Source organism: Caretta caretta, chromosome 2 (genome assembly GCF_965140235.1).
Source record: "Caretta caretta isolate rCarCar2 chromosome 2, rCarCar1.hap1, whole genome shotgun sequence".
NCBI classification, from domain to species: domain Eukaryota; kingdom Metazoa; phylum Chordata; order Testudines; family Cheloniidae; genus Caretta; species Caretta caretta.
Genome location: NC_134207.1, coordinates 76,179,782 through 76,193,198, shown reverse-complemented (window position 1 = coordinate 76,193,198; position 13,417 = coordinate 76,179,782). Strand labels below are relative to the sequence as shown.

Here is a 13,417-nt window from a genome sequence, read left to right as displayed (position 1 = left end):
GCATTAGTGTTTTTAATGTATTATTTTTTATGTTAAGATACATTTTTAAAGAGAAAATGCTATTAACTGACATAATTTTTTAGTAAATTACCTGTAATTGCTTTATCTTGACAATTATGTTGTAAATGAAGTTTCAATAGGAAAAGTATATAACAATCATTTCTGGTAAATTTATGGATGTGTGAGAACTTGCATTTGAGGTTGATAAATATCAGTAATAAATGCATACATATCTTGCCCATTTCCTTTTACAAGAGATTAATATGCACATCTTTCCTTATATTTGTTAATAATAATGGCAAAACACAGAACTAAAATATAGTTCTCAACTTTTTTAATATTCTGCATACAGAATTTAAAATATTATATTCATTACTTGATTGTATTTCTAACTATACAAAAATTGCACGACTATCAAAAATATATAAGAAGAAATCATTTTAATGTGTGTGTAAATAGACAGACACAGCTACAAAGTCTTAATTCACTGGTAGAGTCTCTTTCACCAAACTATTACTTTTTGAGAGTCAGGGTCCATTACAATCCAATGTAAAAACAAGACCAACAGAGTATGGCTATTAATAATCAGGAATTCAATGGTGCTATGTACTTCAAAGATTATATAATGCAATAACTTTATTTTTTAAAATATGCTAGCCCAACAATCTAATGCATTAAATGTTACTTAAGACACAATAAGCATATGGACAAAGGGATCCAATTCTCTAGCCCATAAAGATGGCTTTATTCTGGTCCCCCAACACAAAACAGACAAACCCAGCAGATCCACCCAATGGAGGATTCCCCTAGCATAATACAAGTGACACTTTGTATACTGTCTTAAGGCAAAAACGTCAATTAGTGGTTGGTCACACTTGTGAAAAAGTGCCACGGTTATGGTTTATTTCAGGGACCTTTCTGTTGAACCTGAAACTTTCTGCTGAGTAAATCCGCTTTTACATTCGCCTCCCCTGCTAGGTGTGTGACTACTGGGTGGATGTGATAAGGAATGCACCAGAGCCAGTTTTCTTGCTTCTATTACTAAGATCTGGAAGCGTATTCCACCTTACTTGTTGATGTAGAACATAGTTGCAGTATTCTCTGTGAGCACCTACCCTATTGCAAAGAAGGTGGAAGGCCTTGAAGGCACACCACACTTACCCTGAACTCCAATATACCAATATGGAGTCTGGACTATCAGGAGCAAGGCATGTACTCTGACGTCCTGACAGTGTATACACCAGTCCAAATAGAAGGCATTGTGATGCTGGTAACAGTAGGGGAAGGAAGAGCAAATTTTGTCTCTGTTCTCCCTCTGATGGGTTGCTGGGGAGATACAGTTATCTTTCTTTGTAGACAGTCGATGTTAGGTACACCATCAGACACTACCCATTGTTATAAGGGTCTCATTCACAATCAAAGCGAAAGATGTGATAAAGGTCAATATGGACATCAGTTTAAGAAAAACTGCATGGTTTTTACTATTTTTTTTATTGTGGGTTATCAGGAAATCTCACATCTTTTGGAATATCTCCTCTGGGAGAAACACCTTGGCTGGAAAGCAGTTTAGAACTGCTCAGATAAAAGTGATCCTACATAACCATTCAAAGAGAGTAGTAGTTATCAGTGGTTTACAGTTATGCTGGAAGGGCATAACGAGTGTGGTCCCTCAGGGATCAGTTTTGGGTCTGGTTCCATTCAATATCTTCACCAGTGATTTAGATAATAGCATAGAGCGTACACTTATAAAGTTTGCAGACGATACCAAGCTGGGAGGGGTTGCAAGTGCTTTGGAGGAGAGGATTATAATTCAAAATGATCTGGACAAACTGGAGAAATGGTCTGAAGTAAATAGGATATAATGCAATAAGGACAGATGCAAAGTATTCCACTTAGGAAGGAACAATCAGTTGCACACATACAAAATGGGAAATGACTGCCTAGGAAGGAGTACTGTGGAAAGGAATCTGGAGGGTCATAGTGCACCACAAGCTAAATATGAGTCAACAGTGTAACACTGTTGCAAAAAAAGCAAACATCACTCTGGGATGTATTAGCAGGACTGTTGTAAGCAAGACACAAGAAGTAATTCTTCCACGCTACTCCGCACTGATTAGGCCTCAACTGAAGTATTGCGTCCAGTTCTGGGTGCCACATTTCAGGAAAGATGTGCACACATCGGAGAAAATCCAGAGAAGAGCAACAAAAATGATTTAGGGTCTAGAAAACATGACCTATGAGGGAAGATTGAAAAAATTGGGTTTGTTTAGTCTGGAAAAGAGAAGACTGAGAGGGGACATGATAACAGTTTTCAAGTACGTAAAATATTGTTACAGGGAGGAGGAAGAAAATTGTTCTTCTTAACCTCTGAGGATAGGACAAGAAACAATGGTCTTAAATTGCAGCAAGGGAGGTTTAGGTTGGACATTAGGAAAAAATTCCTGTCAGGCTGGTTAAGTAGGGGAATAAATTGTCTAGGGAAGTTGTGGAATCTCCAGTGATGAGCAGGTTAGACAAACACCTGTCAGGAATGCTGTAGATAATACTTAGTCCTGCCATGAGTGCAGGGGACTGGACTAGATAACCTCTCGAGGTTCCTTCCGTCCTATGATTCTATAATATAGATCTTACAGAAGATTTCTGCCAGTTAATTAGCAGTGCCAGAGACTGTAGGAGGTTGCACATGAAGTGAATCACAGAAAACGGATGATCCAGAGAACTGGCCTGAATTAGGGTGACCATATGTCCCGTTTTGGCCGTGACAGTCCCTTTTTTAAGCCCTGTCCTGACCTTTTCTCCAAAAGTAGGCATTTGTCTCATTTGCTTTTGCTTACTTGATCAGCTGGCAAGAGCAAAACAGGACAAATACCCACTTTTGTCAAAAAAGTGGGATGCGGTGTGTAGCGGGCGAGGAAGATGCCAGCCCCCTGAAGGGGGGAGGCAGGACTGGGGCGGGGGGCAGCATTCCAGCATGTGGGCCCCCGCAGGGGTCAAGCAACTGGCAACAGCGGGGTGCGGGGGAGGCTTGGACAAGTGGCTGCAGGTGTCCCCTTTTCTCTTTGGGAAATATGGTCACCCTAGCCTGAATGAGCCAGTCATCCAGGTACAGGTAAAGAATATGCCCTAGAGTCTGAGACTTACAGCTATCACCAAGACTGTAAGGTGCTGTGGACAAGCTGAATGGAAGGACTTAAAACTGGTAATGTTTTATCTCCACACAGAAACTGAGGTACCTGTCGTGGGCAGTTTTGATTGCCATATGGATGTAGGGAAATGAAATCCTCTAATGTGAGCACCCTGAACTTTAAAGTTTCCATTAATTTGTTGAGGTTTTTGAAGGCCAGGATTGGTCTCAGACTGCCATTCTTCTTGGGCTGGGGTGGGCAAACCGCATCCGGCCCGCCAGCTGTTTTAATCCGGCCCTTGAGCTCCCACTAGGGAGCGAGGTGTGGGGCTTGCCCCGCTCCTGCACTCCAGCCGGGGAGCAGGGGTGGGGGCTGCTCCCGGAAACAGCAGCATGTCCCTCCTCTGGCTCCTTCATGTAGGGGCAGCCAGGGGGCTCCACTCCGCACGCTGCCCCAACCCTAAGCACCCCGCTCTAAGGAACTGCAGCCAATGGGAGTGGCAGGGGTGGCATCTATGGATGGGGCAGCGTGCAGCAAAGCCGCTTGGCCACACCTCCGCATAGCAGCTGGAGGGAGGACATGCTGCTGCTTCTGGGAGTCGCTTGAGGAAAGTGCCGCCCAGAGCCTTCACCACCACCCCTGCCCCAATCCCCTGCCCCGAGACCCATCCCGCCCTTCAAACCCCTCAGTCCCAACCCGGAGCACCCTCCTGCACCCCAAACCCCTCATCCCCAGCCCCACCCCAGAGCCTGCACCCCCAGCCGGAGCCCTCACCCTGCCCCCGTGCCCCAATCCCATGCCCCAGCCCTGATGCCCCTCCCACCCTCTGAACCCCTTGGTCCCAGCCCAGAGCACCCTCCTACACCCCAAACCCCTCATTACCAGCCTCACCCCAGAGCCCACACCCCCAGGTGGAGTCCTCACCCCCCTCCTGCACCCCACCCTCCCTACCCCAGCCCAGAGCCATCTCCTGCACCCTAAACGCCTCATTTCTGGCCCAACCCCAGAGCTCACACTCCCAGCCAGAGCCCTCACCCCCTTCCGCACCTCAGCCCCAATTTCGTGAGCAATCATGGCCCAACATACAATTTCCATACTCAGATGTGGCCCTTGGGCCAAAAAGTTTGCCCACCCCTCTTCTTGGGGGATCAGGAAATAGCTAAAATAGTGTTCTTTCTCCAGTGTTCTTGTGAAACCTCCTTTTTGGCTATCTATTGTAGGAGAGAACTGATTTCCTCAAATAGGACTTTCTAATGAGATTGGTCCCTGAAGAGGCAGGGAGGAGAGGAAGGAAAGTGAGGTGGGCTGGTAAAAAATTGGATGGAATAACTGTCATAGACAGTGTCTAATACCCAACAATCACAGGTAGCTCTGCATCAGGCACTGTAAGAGGAGAGACAAGATCCAAAGGATAGTGTCAATAGTGTGCAGTTCTCAACTCTCCTTTCAAAACTGCTACTTGGAGTGATGCCATATACCAAGCAAACTAATGGTGTGGAATTCTGCTTCTTAATTGAGATCTTTCACCAGAATCTGGCTTAATTAAGGAAGACTCTCTGGCACTGTCTCTCAGGCAGCATCTTTCTTCAGAGAAGCCCTTCTGCCTTTAAGGTAAAATGCTGGACATGACTTTCTCCTTCCTGAAGAGGACATGGACTGAGTGAGCCCTAAGGATTGAGTAATAAACTTAGTGGTTTTAATCTTTTCCAAAGTATCATCAGTCTTGGCAGTAAAAAGCTAACGCCTTTGAAAGGAAGGTCTTTGATGTTATTTTGTGACTCAGGAGTGAGGTCAGAGGACCTTACTCATAAATATCTTCTTAAGGCTATACCATGGCCAAAGTTCAAAGGCTAGCCTCCAAAATATCACATATTGCTCTCAGTGAGCACTTCACTAGTTTTCAACCCTTCATGAACAGCATTTCAGGAAGCTCCTTTTTCCTTCTCTGGTAAGGAGCCTAAATGGAGTTCATGGCATCCCATAGCATGCAGTTATAATGGTATACAATGGTCTGGTAACTGGAAATATAATTTTACATACATACATATAAATATCTACTCTTGATTGTTCCTGCCTGAGAGCTGTCTACATGTTAAATACAGGCCAGGGTATGTACTAACTTAAGGGACCTATCCGCAATACCATTTATATCCTTTTTATATAAAGGGAACCCTGAACACTCTCAATATCATTTTCGTTTCTCGGGGTCCTCATATTCCAAACTACTGACTCTTCTAACTTACTAAGGCACTGACCCTGCAAAAGATTTACACACTTGTTTAACATTATGCACTATGATTTCTCTGAGTTCAACTGACAGTGAACAAAGAAAAGCATATTGATGAGTCTTTGCAGGATAAGTGCTTAAGACTTTTAAACAAAGATAAATTCAAGTTCCAACTCTTTGTCAAGGGCACACCTTCCCTTACTAATTAATGACAACCAATTCACAAGGTTCAAATGACATAATTCAGATTTTGCAAAGATTACATTTAATGTTAAATACAATAAGCAAGTTTTATAGAGCTTTATCAGCTTTCCTAGAAATAGAAGAGTACTGGGGGGAGGGAGAGTGCTATCTGTTATTTTATCGTTTTAAATCAGCTGGGAATAAGAGTATTATTGTATAGTTGAGAATATTTGCTTTGTGATAATTTTAAATAACTGCACCTTTGTTCTCTATTTACTTGTGGCAATTTAACTATCAGTCTACTTACTTTTTCCTCAGCAGGATATTGTATATGGTTTTAATTTGTTTAAGAATATTGTTAAATTTGGAAGTTTCATTTAATTACTCATCTGACAACAGCCAGAATACCAATAATTTATTGGCAGAGGATATCCTAGGAAGTTACATTAAATGCAGAAAAGACTATTTAGTCACAAATTTCTTCAGAACAAAACATTAAGCAAAGTACATCCTCACAACTCAGCGCTTCTGCATTCTTTAATATTCTGTACATGCACTATTAAGGACATTGTTCATTCCATAAAATGTAAGAATCTTCTCTCATTTCTTAAGAAAGTGGATATTGTCCTAATTCAGGAAATATAATGATACCTCTGTACATGATAAACTGAAAAAAAAAAAGATTAGGCGGGACAAGTACTAATTGCATCTTACACTAGTCACAGGTGAGTAGCTATAATAATACATGAAGAACTTATCCTTAATGGTTACTTCAGTCACTGCAGTTGAGAAAGGACATTATCTGTTTCTGAGCACTGTCTGGCAATACATTTAATATCTAGTATGTACATATAAAAACAACAAAAAGAACAAGAGTAAAAGTTTTAGCTACGTCATAGAGAAAAGAGAGGATCTTAAAAATATTATGGAAGAAGCAGCAGCAAGATTTGGAACAGTTTGCATATGTATGGCAAGAGTGATGAGTCAAAATGAAACCTAGTTGTGTGCCTGTGTGACAAGGATAGTAATGTCAATAGTGACAGAAAAAGGGGGGGGGGGGTTAGAAATAGATGAGATGAAAACTGAGGAATTCAGCTGTAACTATGTTAAATTTTAATGAACGGTAAAATATCCAGGAGAAGATGGTTACACAGTCACACTGAAATACAGGGTTGAATAGAGGGAGGACAATTCAGAAGTGGAGACATAGATTTGGGAGTCATTGGCAGAAAGATAGTACTTGAAACCCTGTTTGTGAAGATCACCTTGAGGAAGGGTGTAGACATAGGTATGGACCTATGGTATCCTCTCTGTGGACCAATCACTAAAAGGGGGATGAGAGACAACCTTTCCAGCATGTTTCAATAATATATGCTGGCAACATAACTGTTGAAACTCAGGAATCCTGAATTCTGCTCTGAGTTCTGGACAGAAGTGTGTTCTAGTAGTTAGACCCTTCTGCTCCTGTCCCCTCCAGCCTGACGTTTTCTGCCCTTGTATCCATCTGTCTCTGTCCACCATGTTCTTTCCCTATTACACCTTTTCCCCTTCTGTTTCTGTCCCTTCCCCACCAAGCATCCTGTCTTGTTCCCCTTCTGTTCCTATCCCCACACCTAGCTTTGTAATCTTGTGACAGTCTGTATTTGTCTCTCCCTCCCATTTTGCTACTCATCTGTCTGCATTCCAGTCAGGCTACATCAATGTCCTTTATGTTGCCTAGGTGCCAGCAGAGCACTGAAAACATAAGAGTTTCACTGCTCTCAGTTCTGTGCCTGGTGCCACAGCAGCCTCCACTCTGCCCCACATAGGCACCGACTTCCCCTCTACCCGAGGGGGTGCTCCACCCTCCCCACCTCTTCCCGCCCCCTCTCCCGAGCACACCTCGTTCCGCTCTTCCCCCTCCCTCCCAGAGCCAACCTGCACACTGCGAAATGGCTGTGAGTGGTGGGTGGGACTCGGAAGGCACTGGGAGAGGGGGAGGAGTGATCAGTGGGCCGCCAGTGGAGGAGAGGAGTTGCGGGGGGAGCTTGGTTGCTGGTGGGTGCTGAGCACATGATAATTTTTCTCCATGGGTGCTCCAGCTCTGAAGCACCCTATACTGCCCCATGCTAGAGTGCAGAGTGAGTTCTGCAGGAGTAGAACATGCCCCTTGTTATTCGCACTGAGCTCTGCGGTGGTCTGCTTTTACTGTCAGCCTCCAAAAAATGTGCAAATGGCAATTTTCAGTGGCTTGTAATTCAGCCAAATGTGGGTGGATTTTCACAGGAACAGCAAAAGGCCAGAGCAATCTCCTTGTAAATGTCAAATCTCTATTCCAAAGGATGGAGGTTCTAGAATTTCTCAATGAAATTGCTGTATTATTTTAACATTGGCAAAACAATGGAATTTTTCCCTAACCTCATTCCTGGTAACAGATGTACCACCCTTGCTGAAACGTTGCAAAAAACTCCAGACTCAGGCAGCCGCCTGGCATGGAACATTGCAGCCCATAAAGTTAAAGTCTGAAAAGTTATAAGCAACTGAAAAAATGGTCTTGAATGAAAAGTGTTAGTCAAACTTTACTATAGGAATTGCTGCCAACTCTGCCTATAACACGGCCACATCTGAAGAAATTAATTAAATCAGGAATCTGTTACAAATAGCATTCTCTTCTATCCAATTTTTCCACATTTAAAAAAATACATTTAAATAAAATAATGTCATATACAACCTTGTACCGGATTTTTTCTCGAATGATTTTTTCTTCTAATTCCTCCAGTTTTATTTTTCCTTCACCATAAGCAATTTCAATATTATATAGCTCTTTATTCACTTTTCTTATTTGCTCTTCAATCTTACGGGTGTTTTTGCATATAATCTGCAGTTCTGACTGATATGCTATTTTTTTTCTTGAACTGTTAAAATAAAACAAAACCTTGAAATTATCTTAAAAGAGATACATGCTTGCAAAACTAGAAAATTAAAAGAAAAAAATCACTGTTGAATAAGTAAAACATTTAAAATCTTACTTACAAACTAAAGTCAGTATTTTATTAACCACTTAGTTGATGCTGAATATACCAGGTACATCTTTCAAATGCATACTTCCATTTTGCTGCAAAATATGCCCTGATAGTCTATTGATTTCAGGAAGTCATATATTTATACAACAGATATCCAGAAAGCAATACAATCTACCCCTATAATATAGATAAGCAAAAAACTGCATTAAAAGAAAGTTGCATAATAAAGTACTCAAGTCAGCAAATGCCAAAGTTAAGACTGCCCACACAATCTTAATTCAGCTTCCTCATGATAATGGACCAGATCTTGGGCCGCACACAGGCTACTTAGCACCAATCCATTGACGCAAAGCAGTCATACAGCTGATGGATCCAGTTCCCTGTGGCTTTCCCTCCTTCAGCAATACTTGGGTGACAGTGTACAAGAAAAAACATTAACAAGGAACAAGTTTAGTTAAAGTGAACCTGAAATACTATTAGTTAGACTAAATCAGACCCACTGGCGCAGACCAGAACCAATCAAATCAAAGAAATAGGATGGATATGTAAACATTTTATTTTCCTTTGACTAATGAAATATGGTCTACATTGGTATAACTTAAAACTTTTTAACTGTCTCTTAACAGAAAAGTGGGATTAATGAGGAACCTTCCACTGAGCAACCAAAGGCAGCATCAGCTGAACCAAAATGTCAATCTTTTATCATCTAAGAAAGATACTGTATATACCCTATAGAGGAACATACTGTAGCTCTGCATGTTTAAATCTACAAACTTCTGACTCACTCCAGAAGCGACCATACCCCTAGTACAATTAGAGGCAAGACTGACACTCTCAATAATAGGTTCCATAAATACAGACTTTACTAGAGCTAAAAACAAGAAACAGTAATTTACCTTACTGTAAGTGTGATTCTTCATGTGTTGTCCATTCATATTCCACTCTTGGTGATCATGCGCCCCACAAATTTGAGATCAGAATATCTGGACCAATAGTGACTGTTGGAGACACGTATGTGCTGAGTGTACTCATGACCTGTAGCAAGGGCATAAAGGGGTGGACCAAGCCCAACCACACTCAGTTCCTTCATCAATACAGAATCCACATGTTATAAGACACCACAGTAGCAGGGAAGGAGGGCAGGCCATGGAATATGTGTGGACAGCACATCTCAAAGAACCACAGTACCTAGCCAGTGGTTCAGTTCCAGAAACTTCTGTTTTTTGTCTTCCTTTGCTCACAGTTCAGGAAAAATCGCTGAGAAGATTATATGAACATTTTTCTCCTTCAACATCCTTTCAAGCTCCCTGAAGTCATTAGTGCCAATATGCACCGTCACCAATGTATTCTTGCCCATCAACATGAAAAGCCTCTCCAATCTTAGAATGATGTCTCATTCTTGGCTCCAGGAAGATAACCACATTATCCTATTGTCTACCTGCTCCTTAGAGAATAGTCTTTCTTTTTAATATAAAATCAAAAGCAAGAACCATCTGTCTTCCTTGGACAGCTGCAGATCTCTTTGTGGGCATGCTTGATTATCTTACATGTTGGGCTGAGTAGCCACCCACAGGTATGTTCCAGACAGCTTTCTCTTCAATTAGACAAGCTGGAACTTCAGAGATATTTTCTGCAGTTTCCATGCTGAGAACATGATAATGATTGGATATTTCTAGCTGTATGGAATTCCTCTAGGTTCTCTCCTGTTTGATGGTCACAGTCTTCCCATCCTCTTTTATCTCCAACAATGTAGACTACCACCTAGTCCTCTTGCCTCTGATGATTACAACTGCCAAGACTCCTCTCTAGTTGCCACTCTCTCAGGTTCCTTGGTGGCCAGTTCCTTCCTTTCTTGAATCTGTGGGGATGATGTTTCCTAAATCAGATTGTCTAACAACTCCTCAGCCTCTCTGATGCTCCGTAGTGAATGTACTTGCCCTTCCAGACCAAAATCTTTTCTTCCAGCAAAGCCACCAGTTACATTTAATACAGAGGAAATTCCTTCTGGTTTCCAGCAAGAAAACATGACACGTCTACTGCAAATCACAACCACTGTTCCATAACTGGCCATCACAGTACTGAGAGTAGAACTATACCTAGAAAAAAATCCTCTCTCACTCCGTCTGAAACTTGTTTGCCACTCCTGTTCACCTAACACTTCAGTGTTTAAGTTCTCCTGACTTAAACTGGTTAGTCTCTAAGGTGCCACAAGTACTCCTTTTCTTTTCTCTACTGCAGAGGATCTTGCGAGAACTCTGAAGTAGAGGGGAGGACAGTGGGCAGTGGAGCACCCACTGGGACACCCATCTTGAAGAACCTTAGTTACTGCACAAGGTGAGTAACTTTCTCTTCTTCTACGAGTGATGTCCCTGTGGGTGCTCCACTTCAGGTGACTGTAGAGGTGTGTCCCTCAGTGGAAAGAAGGTGGCTTTGGAGTTGGATCTGAGATTGATAATAGGACCATGAGTCCTAATAAAGTGTCTGATGTCGAGTCTTGCTTGATTGCATAGTGCTGAATGAATGTGTGGTCTGATGCCCAAGTGGCTGCTCTACATATGTCTGTAATAGGCACTGTAACAGAGTTAGCACCCACCTCTTGCGAGCATCCCCTTTTCTCTGGCTGATATACCTACAATCACAATCTTTTTTGGGGCGGCACCTGCCTCTCATGCGCGGCCCTCTTTGGTTGGTTGGGTGTGAGCCTGTTTTTGGTTTTAGTTCTTATATCGGGGTGGCACTTGCCTCTCGCGAGCACCCCCCTCCTCCCTGGCTGATGGTTCTCTTGGAGGGTCTTCAGCAACTCAGCACTCCGGCCGAGCTGCATACACTGTTCCCCGCTTCTAGGGTTGTGGCGGGGCAACGTCTCACTGGCGTGGCACCTCCTGCTAGTTGTCCAGGGAATTAGTTCTTTCCAGCCCTGGAGCGCCCTCTGCCGGCTGATGTCTCACCTGCTGCTTGCCCCCGTGTCCCTCCCGGCCCCCAGTGCCCTTTACCCAGGGGTTCTGCCCACCGTAGCAACCCACAGTCTGGGTCTCTCCACTCAGGAGAACCCCCAACCCCCTATCCCCACCTCGCCTCAGTGGCTACTGCCAGTCACCATCTAGCCTCCACTCACTGGGGCTGACTGCAGTCTGTAAAGGCCACTCATCATTGGCAAGGTGGGGTTTGGACCTGCTGCCCTTGCCTATCTCGGGGCTGCCCCTCTGCAGCCCCAGTACCCTTTGTGGGCCCCTAACTCGGCCTGCAGCCTGGGGTTTTGCTAGGCTGGAGCTCCCAGCTCCCTCTGCCCTTCCCCAGCTCTGCTCCACCCTAGGTACCCTTCTCAGCTTCCCAGGCAGCCAGGTCCTTCCCTCTCTAGAGCCAGAGAGAGAGTCTGAGTCCTTCTAGCCCATCGCCCTCTTATAAGGGTCAGCTGGGCCCTGATTACACTGGCTACAGCTTTCCCAATTAACCCAGCTTTCCTCGCCGCAGCCCTCTCAGGGGCTGCTTTATCCCCTTCTGGCAAGAGCGGGGTTACCACCCTGCTACAGGGGTATATAGTCCAAGTTCTTATCTGATATGGGGCCATAGCTCTAAGGTTCTCCCAGAAGCACTGCCTTCTTGAACCACCCAGACGGGGCCCATCTCAGTACCCACAGCTGGTGGTGTTTCAGCAGGCCTCCCTGGGCTCAGTCTTCAACCGACCGGTGGGGCCCATCTTGGTACCATCACTGGCCTGGCCAGGTTCTGTGCTCAGTCCCCCTGGGCTTCAGCCTGCCCGCACTGACCTTCTGCTGGTCCTGCTGCTCTTCCCACCAACCAGGCACCCAGTCTTCAGCAGCCTTCCCTGGGCTTCAGTCGTGTCTGCAGTGAGCTCTCCACAGTGAGCTGTCCAATGTACCGCTGCTCTTTCAGCCAGCCAGTCTCCCAGTCTTCACTCCTTGAACTCCATACAGCAACTGAATTTCTCTGCTCTGCTGTTTGTCTTATATAGGGCCCTTCTGGCCCCAGACTGGCTGCTCCATCAGCCCCTCTGATTTGCTGCTCCTCTGCAACCACTCTACACTGTCTGGAGGACTTCTCTCTGCACTAGCATGAGGCAGGGTGAATCAGGGCCACGAGGCCTCCAGCAGGGGGCCTCTCGACCTAGTCCACTCTGCCACAGGCACATTATTAAGGAAGGCTATCGATGTGGAGAGTCACCTGGTAGAATGTGTTCTAACCTGGGGGAGGGGAGTTTACAGTTCATGTTGGCAGTAGCAGAGATGAATGCACTCTGAAATCCATTTGCAAAGTCTCTGCTTAGATATAGCTTCTCCTTTAGATCTCTCTATATTCGAGAGAAATAGTTTTGGTGCCTTCCTGAATGGTTTAGTCCATTCGAGATAAAAGGCTAGTGTCCTCTATCTCAGGTATGGAGTGCCACTTCTTGCCTGTTCTTATGGGGTTTAGGGAAGAATGTGGGAAGATGGATGGGTTGCTTGAGGTGGAACAAAGAGGGTATTCTAGGTAGAAATTTATGATGTGGTCTTACAGTGACTTTGTTCTTGAAAAAGATCATATATGAGGGGTATGTCATGAGGGCCCCAAGTTCTACGCGTCTTGTGGATGTGGTGGCAACAAGGAAGGCTACTTTCATTGGAAGTGTAATAGTAAACATGCAGCCAAGGTTTCAAACATAAGTCTGGTAAGAGAACGAAGTATTAATTTAAGTTCCCATGGATGCGTTGGGATTCTGAGTTCAGGACAGAAGCTCCGGACACCTCATAAGAATTGTTTTGTAAATGAATGGGTAAAGACTGAAAACCCATCCACTTTATGGTGGAAGGTTGTGATAGCTGCAAGGTGTACTCTGAGTGAGCTCAGTAAAAGACCCGATTTTTTTAGTTAAAGTATACAGT

The 13,417-nt window shown here is 44.1% G+C and overlaps 1 protein-coding gene across 1 annotated transcript in view; it reads right to left on the bottom strand.

The window, feature by feature from the left end:
• The window catches only part of CCDC178 (coiled-coil domain containing 178), a 364,864-nt gene that overhangs the window by 258,779 nt on the left and 92,668 nt on the right, over window positions 1–13,417 (bottom strand). The window contains 1 exon segment of the mRNA XM_048840566.2: window positions 8,246–8,429. Coding sequence (XP_048696523.2) covers window positions 8,246–8,429 — 184 coding nt within the window.